The sequence below is a fragment of the Dermacentor variabilis genome, chromosome 5, assembly GCF_050947875.1.
Source record: "Dermacentor variabilis isolate Ectoservices chromosome 5, ASM5094787v1, whole genome shotgun sequence".
NCBI classification, from domain to species: domain Eukaryota; kingdom Metazoa; phylum Arthropoda; class Arachnida; order Ixodida; family Ixodidae; genus Dermacentor; species Dermacentor variabilis.
Window position 1 is genome coordinate 186,582,897 of NC_134572.1, and position 12,994 is coordinate 186,595,890.

Sequence of the window (12,994 nt, forward strand, 5' to 3'; positions counted from 1 at the left end):
CGCGGTCTTTTTTTTTTTCAGATTCTCGTTGGAATTCGCAACGATTCATTGTTGTGCATCGTACAGGTTGAATAAAAGGTCGAAGCCAGTTGGTAACAACGTGCTTCGGGAGGGTCTGTATCGATTGCGATTACAAGCACAGATGCAACACGCGCAGCAACATGCGCTTTAACTGAGCACTGTTAAACGTGAGGAGCTAATGAATGGCGCGTAGTGAAAAATGTACAGTTAAGGGGCTATGAGAATTATAGGACGAGCGCAAAACTCACTCCAAGCCATGAGCTAGATCTACGGTATAGTAAAGAAACTGCAAAGTCTATGCTGTCCCGTGAACGCGCATCCAGTTGAACTTCGTTCGAGTAATAAAAAATATCGCTCTATACGGGCAGCGCCTCAGCGATAAATTCGTGCTCAGCACATTGTGAGTTGAAGTATGAGCACAATGCGGAATGAACGGGCGCCGCGCGAATCCGAGTCGCCGTGAGTCCTTCTCGGCCCCCTTGAACACTGGCGCATCGACTATAATCGCCAGGCAAGGACCTCCGGTAGCTGTGAATGTCACGATGTCTTGTTGAAAAAGCTGCGCATTGTGCACTAGAATGTTGACAAAGAATTATCGACTTTAGATGTTGATACTGTCTTTACGACTTACCAATCAAACTTGCCGGGTTCAGTGCTAAGGATAGTAGAACCAGGAAGAGATTAGGGATCTGTAATTTCAGCGCAACTTCGCGTCGCGCTCAGCCTGTGCACCGATCCGCGCATTCACGAAAACTGAAGATGTACGCTTAGCGCGCTATTGTATCATAGCAACGGATTAACCGTAAGACAAGTACATCGTATACAATTAGCACAGTTAAGCAATAGCGTGTGATATGCCGGCAGACCGGACAGTTGTGACGGTTAACAACAACCACGCTATACACCGTTCTTGCAATTATTCCAATTCATCCGAAGTGCTGTTCGGCCAGTTACCAAAAAAAGTCGTGGAAGAAAGACACGGTGCAAATTGTCAGAAGCGTGGCCCTAAGGTAAGCAGGACTCCGCGAGCTACAGGTCTCGATGCCACTGCTGCTTCCCGAAAGGGCGCTACTTACCGACTGTCTCCCAATGCAACGTGGTTGGTGCTGCTGCTGCGGCTGTTGGAAAGTGTGTGCCACGACGACACGTCCGGCTGACGTCGAGATGCCGCAGACAGCAGACGAGCCTCTCAAGTCCGGCACGTGTAAGCAAGCGTCCTGCATACTGAAGTTGCCGTACGTTTCCGCAGTCGTGACACAACTGCGCTGTTTATGAACAAGCAATCTCAAAGTCTAAGCAACGAGATTTGTCTCCCCTGAGCAGGAGCATACGCTGCAAGAACTACATCGAGTACTGTGCGCAATTTCTTTAGGATTTCACAGCTACGTCAGGTGCACGGAAGTACATGTTGCTGGGCTAGTCGGTTCATATTGTTGAGCAGAAGATAAATATGATCGCCTTGGTGCAAACAAAAATGGACGGAAGGGAGCAAGGTTCGGCCCTCGGGCCTGGTTTCGGCTTCGTAGCAGAGCGTGAGTCTCGGCAGTGCAATGACACAGCGCTGCAGCAGCAGAGACGACGCGGCGAATACAACGAAAAGGACGGCACAAAGCGTGCGCAAGCCACTGCCTGACAAAAGAAAATGCCTATAAAAGGCAAACCGGCGTATAGCAAGTGGCCCCTCTTTTTTGGAACTCGGGTGTACCGTAGGCTCCCGTTCTGTGCCGCCGCCCTTGTGTTCGTCGCTTCCCCTGCAGCGCAGCAGGGATTCTGCTGAACTAACCAACCTTAAGTAGAGCTCTCATCGTTTGCAATGACACTCGTTGCCCAGCTATAAGGCTGCAGGCAACCCTCGTGCCGGCAAGCAAGTCCGAGCAAAAAAAAAAAAAAAGCAAAAGCGCGCTTGGCAGTTCATCCGAGCGAGTCCGTGTGGTTAGGCTTGGGAAACGCTGCTGTATCGGTGTCGATCATCGCATTGCGTGCTGTGCCCACCGACGGCGCTAACCGGTTTTTCGGTGGGTGCCCTGTGTGTCTTTCTAGCGGGGACGGCCGTTTCGTCGTGCCGGTTCACGGACGACGACCGTGGTGGTGCCGCTGGTGGTGGTGTCGGTGGTGGTGGTGGTGGTGGTGTCGGTGGTGGCATTACCACCTGGGGGGAGTCGAGGAGATCACCCCCCAGTGAGTGCTAAGTCACGCTGCTGCTACTGCTCGTCTCTGCTTTCGCTGCTTCTCGGCGCCTGGCTTTGTGTGGCGTGCACGTGTTTCATGCTCGTCCCCCCTTCCCTCCTGCTCTTTCACTGACTGGCTGCTAAAACAGTGACGTGCGCTACTTTGCATGCTTGCTTGTAGACTGTGCCTGGGAGCAAAAGTCCTCAGAAACCCGCGACCACCTCCCCGCCCCTCCGCACCAACCAGTCCAGCTTGGTTCCGCCGTCAAAACTGCGACGTCTGCGGCGCCTTCGCTTAAAAATAAATTTAAAGAAAACGGCGTCACATCTTTCACACGTAGAATTAACCTAAGTTAGTCCTGGCTAAGGAAAGTCCTGTTTGACGGTTGGTCTTTGACGTCGATTACTTCACGATAAAAAAGGGAGAATTGAGAGACTGAACCAAATATGTTCACCTGCTTTGTAATCACGTAGGTCAGTGCCGTTTGTAAGTGTGCACGAAATCATTCAACTTCGCACTCGGTGTGAGCAGACAGAACGCGCTAACGGTCTTAACTGTGAAACAAGCAGTGCCATGTCGTGATAGTCTCGATTCATTAATATCAGGCCTACTTTACGGGCACAACTACACGCCGCCGTGATGCGTAATGTTGTTGTGATCCTGCCTAAGAGGAGGTCCGAAGCACGAGCCGTGGTGGTTAGCCATCAGAACTAAATGACGTCAGCACCAAAGCTGGGCGGTCTCTCGCACTCTCTTGCCGTGCATGTGTGCATGTCACGGCTGTGTTCCGTTCACGTGTACGATTGCTTGCTGGAGGCGACTGCCTGCATTCGTCTATGCATGGACCGTTTGTTTGTTTCACCGACTGCATATATGAGTGTTTGATCAGTCTTGAAGCATCACATGTGCTAGGTGTGTTTCCCTTTTGTGTGCAGGCCCTTTTATTCTCGGTATAAGTTGATGGCGCCCATCAACGTCAGTGCGCACGCGAGGCGTCCTCGGAGGCGTTGCCGGTGGCCAGCATCGAGCCTGGCGCGCTGGTAAAAACACTGCCCGCCGAGAGATAGCATTGAGTAAACTACAGCGCGACACGAATCATGAGCGAAATGAACACCGCAATGTGACGGTCACGCTCAGAGGTTTTTCAAAGCACACTGTCACCCAAGGTGAATGGACGTTGCATTTGGATTTGTGAGCGTCCTCGAGCAAGAAAACATGCTGGTGTATAGCTCAGTTAATGTGCGTCACGTAATTCTGATATTCATGTATGGGTTCCAGGTATCAGAAAACCATGATATGCGCAGCCATAGCTAAGAAGGAAAAGACGCGATGAACTTACGCACGTATAAGCTAGGAAAGAAAAAGAAATCATGTTTCTCGAATAACAAGCGTGTCATGATCGAAATTTTTACGAGCACACTTTTATAATACAGCGGTGTTGACCGTGTCTGTGGGAGTTGGCAGTCTATAGATAGCAAGCGAGGCGGACAATCATTATCGTTCTTGCTTTTTTTTTTCTTTTTGTCCTCTTCATGATGCACTGATGCGAGTACCGGTAGACTGCACTGGTTCGACACAAATGGCGGGGGGGGGGGGTTGAAAACTGCCGCTATTGTACTTACTCTGCAATCCCGCCCCCTTTTCTTCTGTTAGGTTCACCGCAGCTCAACGTCAAGGTAAATTTCCATTCCTATATAATATAAGCTCTCTTTCAGACGCCATTGGCGAAGGACTGTTACATACGCGATGGAAATCAGATGTTCATTACTTTATTGAACTTAATCATTCCGAATACGGGCATTATATGAGGACTCGGGTTCCAGCCAAAAAAGAAGGGGAAAAAAATGCGACTCGAACAGCATACTGAAAGCACAGGCGAGCGCAAAGAGCATAGTTTAGAAATCATTATATCGCAATCATGAAATATACGATGCAAGAACACTGGAGAAAAAAATAATGAAACTCGTGCTACTGCATGCGTTAGTTTTAAGATTGCCCATGAAGCAGTTTTCCTGCAAGCCAGGTCAACAAGGAAGATGGAACAACACCCGCAGGACGCAACCAATTAGCACGCATTGCAATGACCAGGGTAACTAACGATGCCGGTTGTGCGACCTGGAGTGGTGGCTCACGCGGGTGGGTTTCTTAAGCTGGCGCTCATCCGTTGCCCTGCTCGTGTGTATCGTAAATCTCGCGTATGCATTTCGTAAAGGACACGTATAGCACTAAACCCTTCCGTCTGCCCTCTATAGGCTCTGGGATGACGGTTTGTGAGGTCTAACGCGACGGCGTGTAAAGCTACCTGCAGAGGTTGTTCTCCCGCGCACACGCTACGCATGCGTGCGCGAAGATTCATCGAAGCCGTTGACGACAGGCCACGACGCGGGCCGATCCGAAGGCTGCGGTATGAAGCACGCACCGAACATCTGTCCGTGTTAGAAGTATTGACTATATCGGTAGAGAAAAAAATAATTCTTAAGGCTATTTTATTTCTAAATCAAATGAGGTAAATGCGGAAACTGCAGCTACCAATGCTTGCGAGGTGTAGTGTATTATTCACAGAAACCACCAGCGTTGGGTGGCAACAAGATGACACCGCTGTGTTAAGTGACATATGCTAAGGAGAGCAGCGTGACACATATTCGTCATCGTTGTGATCCGTCGGCCAGGTACACACGACTTCCAAACAAGACACTGCTTCAAGGCGGCATTCGGTACCTAAATTTGCTTACGTACAGTATCGCAGTGCGCATCACCTACTTCGTCTGTACATCTGTGCTTATCCGGATTCGACGGTAGTGTGTATATTGAGTCCATCTTTAGTAAAGATGACCAACCTACTGCACGACTTGCGATAACGAAATGCCAGCGCTGAAATCGCCCGCTATCATCATTGGTGGGATACAGGAGGTGTTTTCTGCTGAATATGGGGACCCGGGAGCAGCTTCTTGCGCAAAGGCCTGCCGAACCTGTCAAGTAAAGGCAGGTTTATCTAGTTGCAAAACGCGAAAGATAAAAGAGTGCCCACGCGATTTACCACGATCCAGTGTATGTACAGACAACACTTAAGCGACACCTCATCGTCGTCGTGTGACCCACATTGGCTGTTTTCCCTTTAGGCTCTCTAGCGGTTCTATAGTGGATTGGATATCTCATGGAACCACTTGCTCTCTCAAACTCTGGATCGCTTGTGTGTTAACCTTCGGTGAACAAGTTCTTTCTATTCTTCGGTAGGTCTTAAGAGCTGTATTTATGATTTTTAGTTTCTTTTTTAATATACCCTTTTCTCTCTATTCGGTTATTTTGCCATCCCGGTGTCCCTTTTCATCTTCGTTCCATTCTTTTTTTTTTTTTTTTGAGTGAGCTACCACGGGGCACGACCTAGTGGTTTAGATGCTGACTTTCCGACCTACATTACGTGGATTTAAATCCCGTGATTGCGGTACGTGAGTCGAAACTAGGTAGACTGCGTCGTTACGCTTGGAGGTTGGTCTGTCCATGTGACAGTGACTTAGTTGGAGCTCCAAAGCGTAGTACATATATGACTACATCATACTTAGAAATCGGCTACAGCATGACTGGCGCGTCGCACTACTATGTAATGGGTGTTCTGATCAGTGTCCTTCTTTTTGCGTTTAAATGTACGCTAATGGCAAGTACATAACGGGACCGACTATTGTAGACTACAGGTTCTGTAGAACGCAAAAGAACAATGAATCTTTTTATAATCTGTGCATGGCAGCCTTGAATTAGGAAATGGAACGTTAATCGTTATGCGTGAGCAATTTAGTTTCTGGTTGTCTGCCTATTCTTTAGGGTGCCACCAGATGCAGAAAGTTTTGACCCGGACAAAACTTATATTGCGCAGAATTGCTTTCTGGATATTTTTTACCTTCCAGTTTTCGCGTCAGCCGTATTTTGATAGGGACGAAATACACTAACGCTCGTCTATTTAGATGTAGGTCAAAGAAGGCCAGTTTGTGAAAATAATACGCAGCCGCCCACTGCGGCGTGCATTGAAAGCGCGAGGGTTTCATTCACTTCTGGCCTTTGCAGCTTCGAGGCGCGTCACTCGCGGCGACTCTGCGTTGCTGCCGCGTTCGGCGAACTCGCGCACCGAACCTTCCGGAGGCCGGCGCACCGGAGCCGATCGCGGAGGCGCGCGACATTCCTTTGACGGTGGTTGCGCGGTGCGCCCACGGCGTGGTGACCGCGCAGGGAGCGCAGTATCGCCCGCAGAAGGAGCGCCGTTTGTTCGGGCACGGCGGCGCACCCTCCTTCGCCTCGGTCGCGGCGCGAGCTCCTCGCGTATGGGCGCGCGCGAGCGAGCGGACACGCTGGGCGCCCGAGGCGCGCGTTGAGCGAGGCCCCAGTGGCACAGCGCATTAACCCACATCCGAGCGTCATTACGGGCCGGAAAAAAGCAACACCTGTGGCAAGGGCGACGCCGCAGCGAGCCCCCGTCGGTCCATTGTGCGCTCTGCGGCTGCCTCCAGCATTCTAGGCGCCAGGAATCTTCCATCCTACCCTTGCCAGCCTTCTTTTATTTTCCGCGGCCGCTTCTCGGACGGTCCCTTTGTCCGCCCCCTTTCCTACGAGCGTCGTCGGCGTCGTCAGCTTACTCGGTTCATTGCGCTGTTATGCGGGCCCGTCCTGTCTCTTTTACTCGCTTCCCGTCCTCGCTGTTTGTCGGTTATCCCGGCGCCGTTTCTCTGTTCTCGTGGCGCTTATAATATTTTTTCCTCTTTATTTATTTACGCTTGAAACTCGCGTCTTAAGAATACCAGTCTCTCTCTCTCTCTCTCTCTCAGTTTCATTTCGCTGCGAATGAAGGCATGTTTTCTTTCGAAGCCGTCGCCGTTCATCTGCGGCCTAGTGAGCCGTTCTTTCCCGCATTCTCGAGGTTAATGGGCAGACGCCTGGTCGCTCTCATCAAGACGAGACATTTGCTTTCGTTCGTCGCCTCTGCTAAAGGAAGGCGACACGTGGCAGCGAAGCCTCAATGTGCCATCGCGTCTCCAAGTGTCAGCCAGTGCAGAGGCACTTCTGTTGACTTCCAGAGTGGCTTCCAAAATGAGCGCTAGAACTTAATCTGCATGGTTACAGTTGTGCGTTGCATTCAGATGCCTGTTTCGCTGCGTCCAATTGTGGTGCAGTTGCAAACAATACTCAGTTCCGCCTATTGAAGCTCTTATACTTGCACCGTGAAAGCGGTCCAAACATTGTGTCGCTTGGATTTATTGGTAATTCTATCAGCTGTGGGCAAGTCTACGTTTCGCAGTCGCGATGAAAGAAATTGCTATTCCGTTGGCATAAAACGCTAAGCAGCGCCCCCGAAAAATTCCAACTTGTTCACGTTTCTTGTATTTAGTGAGACACTAAAGAACAACGCTAATTCTGTTTAAACTGCCCTAGGTCGAAAGATCTATTTTCTTTTTTTATATCGCATACATGCTGGTTGCTAGCACGGAGAATCGGCGCCAAACGTAAATATTGTGAATTTCGCAGCTTTCGTACGTCAGTGACGCTACAAATTTCATATTGTTTTCACGCGTACTTGCGCGGCTTGCTAGGAGTCTTTCTTCGGGCGCCTAGTAATCCTCTCAGAATTTATGACGTCACGGAGAGCTAGCTGCTCTTGCGGGAAGCTAGTCGGCCACCCGTCTCGAGTCTTTTTCTGGATCATCGAGCCTCCTCTCGTGGTGAGCCTAGGCGCACTGCTTTTGCTGAATCCTTGTTTACTAACCCGGCTAACGTTACCGTGGTGCAATTGTGACTCGATCGCATCGGCAGCCGCGCTCGCAATGTGCGGCATCTCGACAGGTCTTTCGGAGACGCCGAATGTGCGCCGAGCCGTCCGAGGATGCCATGCCACCCGAACGCTGCCGGCGCCAGTACCGCCCCTTCTCGCCAGATGTACTACGCGTGCCTTTGTGACTACCTCTCTCTCTCTTTCGCGCACGAAGAAGCCCGTTCGTGCTGGCCGGCCCAGAGGGGGCGAGGAGGAATCTCGGCCGCCAGCTGAGCCGACACGCAGTGGGTCAAGCGCTTCCCGCATTCGCGTCATGCGCTGCGCTGGCGGGAGAGGGGTGCTGCCCGATCCGGTCACGTGGGCCCGATGCGGTCATCGTGCGCGCTTTACTTCCGCGTGGAAAGGGAACAGGGCCGAGGCGGAAGTGAGCGCCGCTCCACTGCCGCTCTTTTGCGATGCTCTTTTCCTTTTGACTTGCATGTTCATCAACGCATTCGCCATTTGTTTTATTTTGTTTTCTCGGTATACCTTGCTCGACTGTCTTTTTCTTCGCTTGCTTCTTCATTTCTTTCTTGGAAATCGTTGTGGAGCGTTTTCCTAGCGCTGGCATTGCCGGTCCTTGCTTTTCTTTTGCTTTTCCCGACTGTTTCGATGGTCGTTTTTTTCTTCTTCGTTCTCTGTTCCGGGCCGGTTGTTCTGCTTCTTGTGGGTACTTCCGCGTGCTCCCGGTTGCCTGACACACTTTTGAGATGCTCGTTTATTCTCCCGGTTACGTGACTCCCCTTAAGTCGGCCCCCGAGGAGTCTTTTCAATGGACTGGCCCAGCGTCGAGAGCCGCGCTGCTCTCTCGCTGTGGTCGGGGAATTCTTCCTTTTCTGCTATTTATGTTTGTTCGTTTCGAATATGGCGGCACTCGTATTCTTCCTGGCGTTTAATTACGTTTACAAATGACATATTAATTATTCACAATAGACTGCAATTTATCGTTAGTTGACATGAATAGCTCCAGTGGTAATCACTGTTCAAGTCTCGATTGCTCTTACGCAGCAAGGTTTCGTAACATTGGCGCCTTCCCTTACTTGCGCAGACTTGCGGGGTTCCCGATGGTATTTTTGTTGGTCGCCTTAAATGCTTCCTCTTTTAGTCGCTACAAACCTACAAGCCATTCGACATTTCCGGGATCAGTATATCGTGTGCGGCACTGCGTGTATACTGTGCGTGTGTATAATCAAGAGTTTCACATTAAAAGGCGTAAAAAGAGAGAAGCGTGCATTAGAAAAACACTCGTTTGGATGCCCTGCTTAGGTTTCAACGAAGAAGCACAGCTGGGCAAGACATGATATGTGGCGTTCATCACATGACCCGTGGTTTAACAATGTGCCGCCCCCTTCACTGGGCACCATACAAAGCAAAACACTCAGATGTGTGTGTGTGTGTGTGGTGGGGTGGGGGGGCGGGGGACGAACGAGATGAAGTGATAAGGTTCGAGGCTTGGTGTGTGGTAACGGTTGACGAAACGAAGGCGCATTTAGGGAGGCCTAAAAGAAGCGTTCCTACTGAAATGGTGGACTTGTATAGCAAATTCAAAGCTCTAAAGAAAGAGGCACAACCGGCGTCAAATTTCTACGCATCGCGGTAAATTTGCGATATTAAATAGTAACACCGTAGAAAATTATGTCGTTCGCATTAAAGTCCTGAAATGCGAACGCGTGGCTGCATGCCCAGGATGCCCAAATGTTCAGCTTTTTTTTTCAGATCCTGAGCTCTGTAAACTTTTTTAGACCGACCGTGCACCACTTTTTTTAAGCGGCCGAATTTGGTAGAAAATTCTGGATGAACGGTCCAAAATTGGCAATAGGTATAGGTTAGGTTGTCTATACGGCGGTTAGCATACCGCACTGACGACACTTGCATGCGGAAAACTTGTACTGCGTGTTCATTCTCACCTCAAGAGATAAAAATACGTACAGTAAGATGGTACGTGAGAAAGTTGCTGAATTTCAATCAGCGCCGACAATTTTGACTATTTAAGCAGTTTCGGAACTGAAGTGTGTGCTGTCTGCGCGAATCGTTTGTTGAGCACGCGCGACTGAACTTTTCTATATTTTCGAAAAAGGTACACTGAACTTTTTCAGACCTATGGTATAACTCTTCTGGCATTTCTTCGGCAGAAGAAGAAACAATAAGGGGTGAAAATGATACCGGAATTTTCCGCGTTTAACTCGGCACTCAGGTCACGCGGCGCTAACGACGTCAGAGTGGCGTCGTGAAGTTTGTTGTGATTTTGCTCATTAGAATGCCAAATATCATTTCATATCTATACGGTTTAAAAGCAGGGGGAAAATAAAAGAAAAACAGGGAACTGAGAGGTGGAAGTAAGGACTCCCTGCCGCCACGTCATTCCACTACCGGCTGCAGAAATAATAGAGTGTTTTAGTTGAGCGTGTTTACGCTCCGCTAAGCAGCTAAGCGGAGCGGAAGCGCGAATGCGCATGCGCCGTCCGCTTAGCCGTAAGCGGGCTAGCGGAGCGAAGAACACGGTCCGCTAAGAAGCTGCCTGAGCGGAGCGTGCCGGGCAGCAACTTTGGCTAGCGTTGGCGTCAGAACGGATTGGATTGGATGCAGAAAGCAAGCGCGCTGGCTAACACGTGGCGTTCCCCAAGACGGCGCTTTCTTTTCCATTGGATAAAATGGACCGGTAACGCATTACAAGCGCACGTCTAGGTACTTCATGGAGAAATAAGTTATATATATACATATATACGTTTTACTGTATAAGAGTGATCATAAAGTGTTTTTATTTTCTTTCATTACCCTGAATTTAGCCAGGGGGCGCTGCAACTACGAAAGGTCCGCTCCGCTACGCTAAACGTGTAACTAAAACGTGAAAATCGCCCGCCGCTCCGCTGTGGCTTAGCGGGGCAGCTCGGAGCGGAGCGTACCGTAAAGACGCTCAACTAAAACACTCTAATTTAGTTACACTTCCATTTCCTTGGTCACTTGTTGAAGGAGTAATGACGCAAAATATTTTGATTGTTTGTTTATTTAATTGATAACTGCGGACCTACTAATTCAGGCATCAAACCTCAGTTCAACAGTCCAAGGAATAGTAAGTAAATCACCATTATTCTGGCCACGATAATATGCGCCAACATGGCATTGCGGCTCCGTGCGTTAAGCAGCAACATGCTGGTCATACCCCACGGAAACCAGATTTCGTGGCAGCGTTGTGGCGGCTACCGGGGGCAACACACACACACACACACACACACACACACACACACACACACACACACACACACACACACACACACACACACACACACACACACACACACACACACACACACACACACACACACACACAGATATATATATATATATATATAGATGCCTAGTTTGCAGGATTGGTCAAGGACAGACACCCACCCCGAATGGCCCTAGAACTGTAAGAAAAAAAGAAATACGCAGAGTTGAACATCATTCGTTATGCCATGAGGAATAATGTGTGCTTTAGAAAAACACATGAACTGATATAAGTACATACAGGCAAAGAAGCTTTTCACTTGACATGAAGCAAGAGCGCTTGGCGTTCTCAGACCGACGCGGCATCGGAATTACGCTGCATCAGGCAAATCGGCACTCGAGCGCCAAACGGGCGAACCCATGTACCCGCCACCAACGCTGTCGCAGCATCAAACCGAGTGTGCACATTGTTGCGCGGTCGACGCACAAACGATGCTTACTGGGGTGCCCTCGGAGGAGCTTAGCAGCGCTCGTAATTAGGCCTAGCTCAAGCATTTCACTGTGTTCGTTGTATCTCCAAGAGCGGTGCATGCCCAACTATAACGAAAGCTGTAGTTTACGCGGACAGATCGTTATGACTAGCCGCGATGACCGCGCGGCGTGTTATAGCCCAGCGTTTTTAAACAGCGTCGCCGAGCGTCAATGTCCGCGGCGTCTTTCTTTCCCGGAGCGTGCGATGGACGATCAGCGCGCGATGGAAGCGCGCCAGCGCTCGAGCGCACCTCCTCTCGTCAGAGGGCGAGGAGGGAGACACAGTTACCGCATAACGGTGCAACGTGACGTAACCAGATGCGGAGGCGCTCGGGCGACCGAAACAGCCTCGTCAAGGACGCCGGCGGGGTGTTCTCTCTCCTTTCCTCCTCTCCGGCGCCGGAGAGCGCGCCCTTCCTCGTGGGGCAAGCAGGCTTCGAGACCGCAAGGCGAAGCGGCCCGTCCAGTTGCCGCAAGCGCTGGCGGAAAGCTTTGCTGTTGTGCACGCATGCCTCCGCGCCAATCAAACTTGTTGCGTGCAGCTCGAAAAATAGCTGACAAAATGACTAGATTTCAGCCATTCTGTGTGCTGCATTTATGTTACTCCAGCCACGTCCAGTTCCCGTTGGGGTACACTATACGTGGCGTCTAGCGCCCAACCACGTCTCGCACGTAATTTAGTTTCGTTCTTGCCGAGCTGTTCCCGTCCTTGCTATACGCTACTCTTGCAATAAGCATCAGCATGACCGACACGACAAACACTTTGTACTCGTTAACCTAGCTAGATTCTGTAATGCAAGTTGAATGCAGCAAGAATGCTGCCTCCTGACAGCACTGGCTGCTGTCATCGCACACGAGAAAACGACGCACAAATCACGACTTAGCGACAAAATACAAGTCATGCAAAAAACAAGCTTCTTCATCGTTTCCTGGTGCGTGGAGTTATGAAATCGGGAGAACAGCGCAAATTTAGCAAACTTTCGTAAGGTATATGCTATGACATGACGAAGCTTGGTAGGGCCTTCCCGTAAATAAACGAAAATGACGACCGAGATAATGTATAAGAACGCTTACTGGCAAGCTATTCAAGCGCTGTTATAGCCTAGCTAACACCGACCTAGCCATTTATCGACCTGCGCAAGAGCGTGTGCGCTGTCGTTTTAGTCAGTTCGGGATCCGTGAGGAGGTGTCACGCGCATGCCCTGTTTGCTGCACCTCAGCGATTTTCTTCGGTGGCATAGCGCAGTATTAGCTCTCGTTGTGGCAGACAGCGCG

General features: G+C 50.1%; 1 protein-coding gene across 6 annotated transcripts in view; it reads left to right on the top strand.

Moving 5' to 3' along the window:
* Hr3 (nuclear hormone receptor 3 ROR-beta) overlaps nt 1-12,994 on the top strand; it is a 162,156-nt gene that overhangs the window by 49,882 nt on the left and 99,280 nt on the right. For 3 of the 6 annotated variants that reach the window (XM_075693840.1, XM_075693841.1, XM_075693842.1), the window contains exon 2: nt 2,062-2,199. The exons of the other annotated variants lie outside the window; for them this stretch is intronic. In XM_075693840.1, the coding sequence (XP_075549955.1) occupies nt 2,062-2,199 (138 nt within the window). The remainder of the gene's footprint in view (nt 1-2,061; nt 2,200-12,994) is intronic. 6 annotated transcript variants of the gene reach the window in all.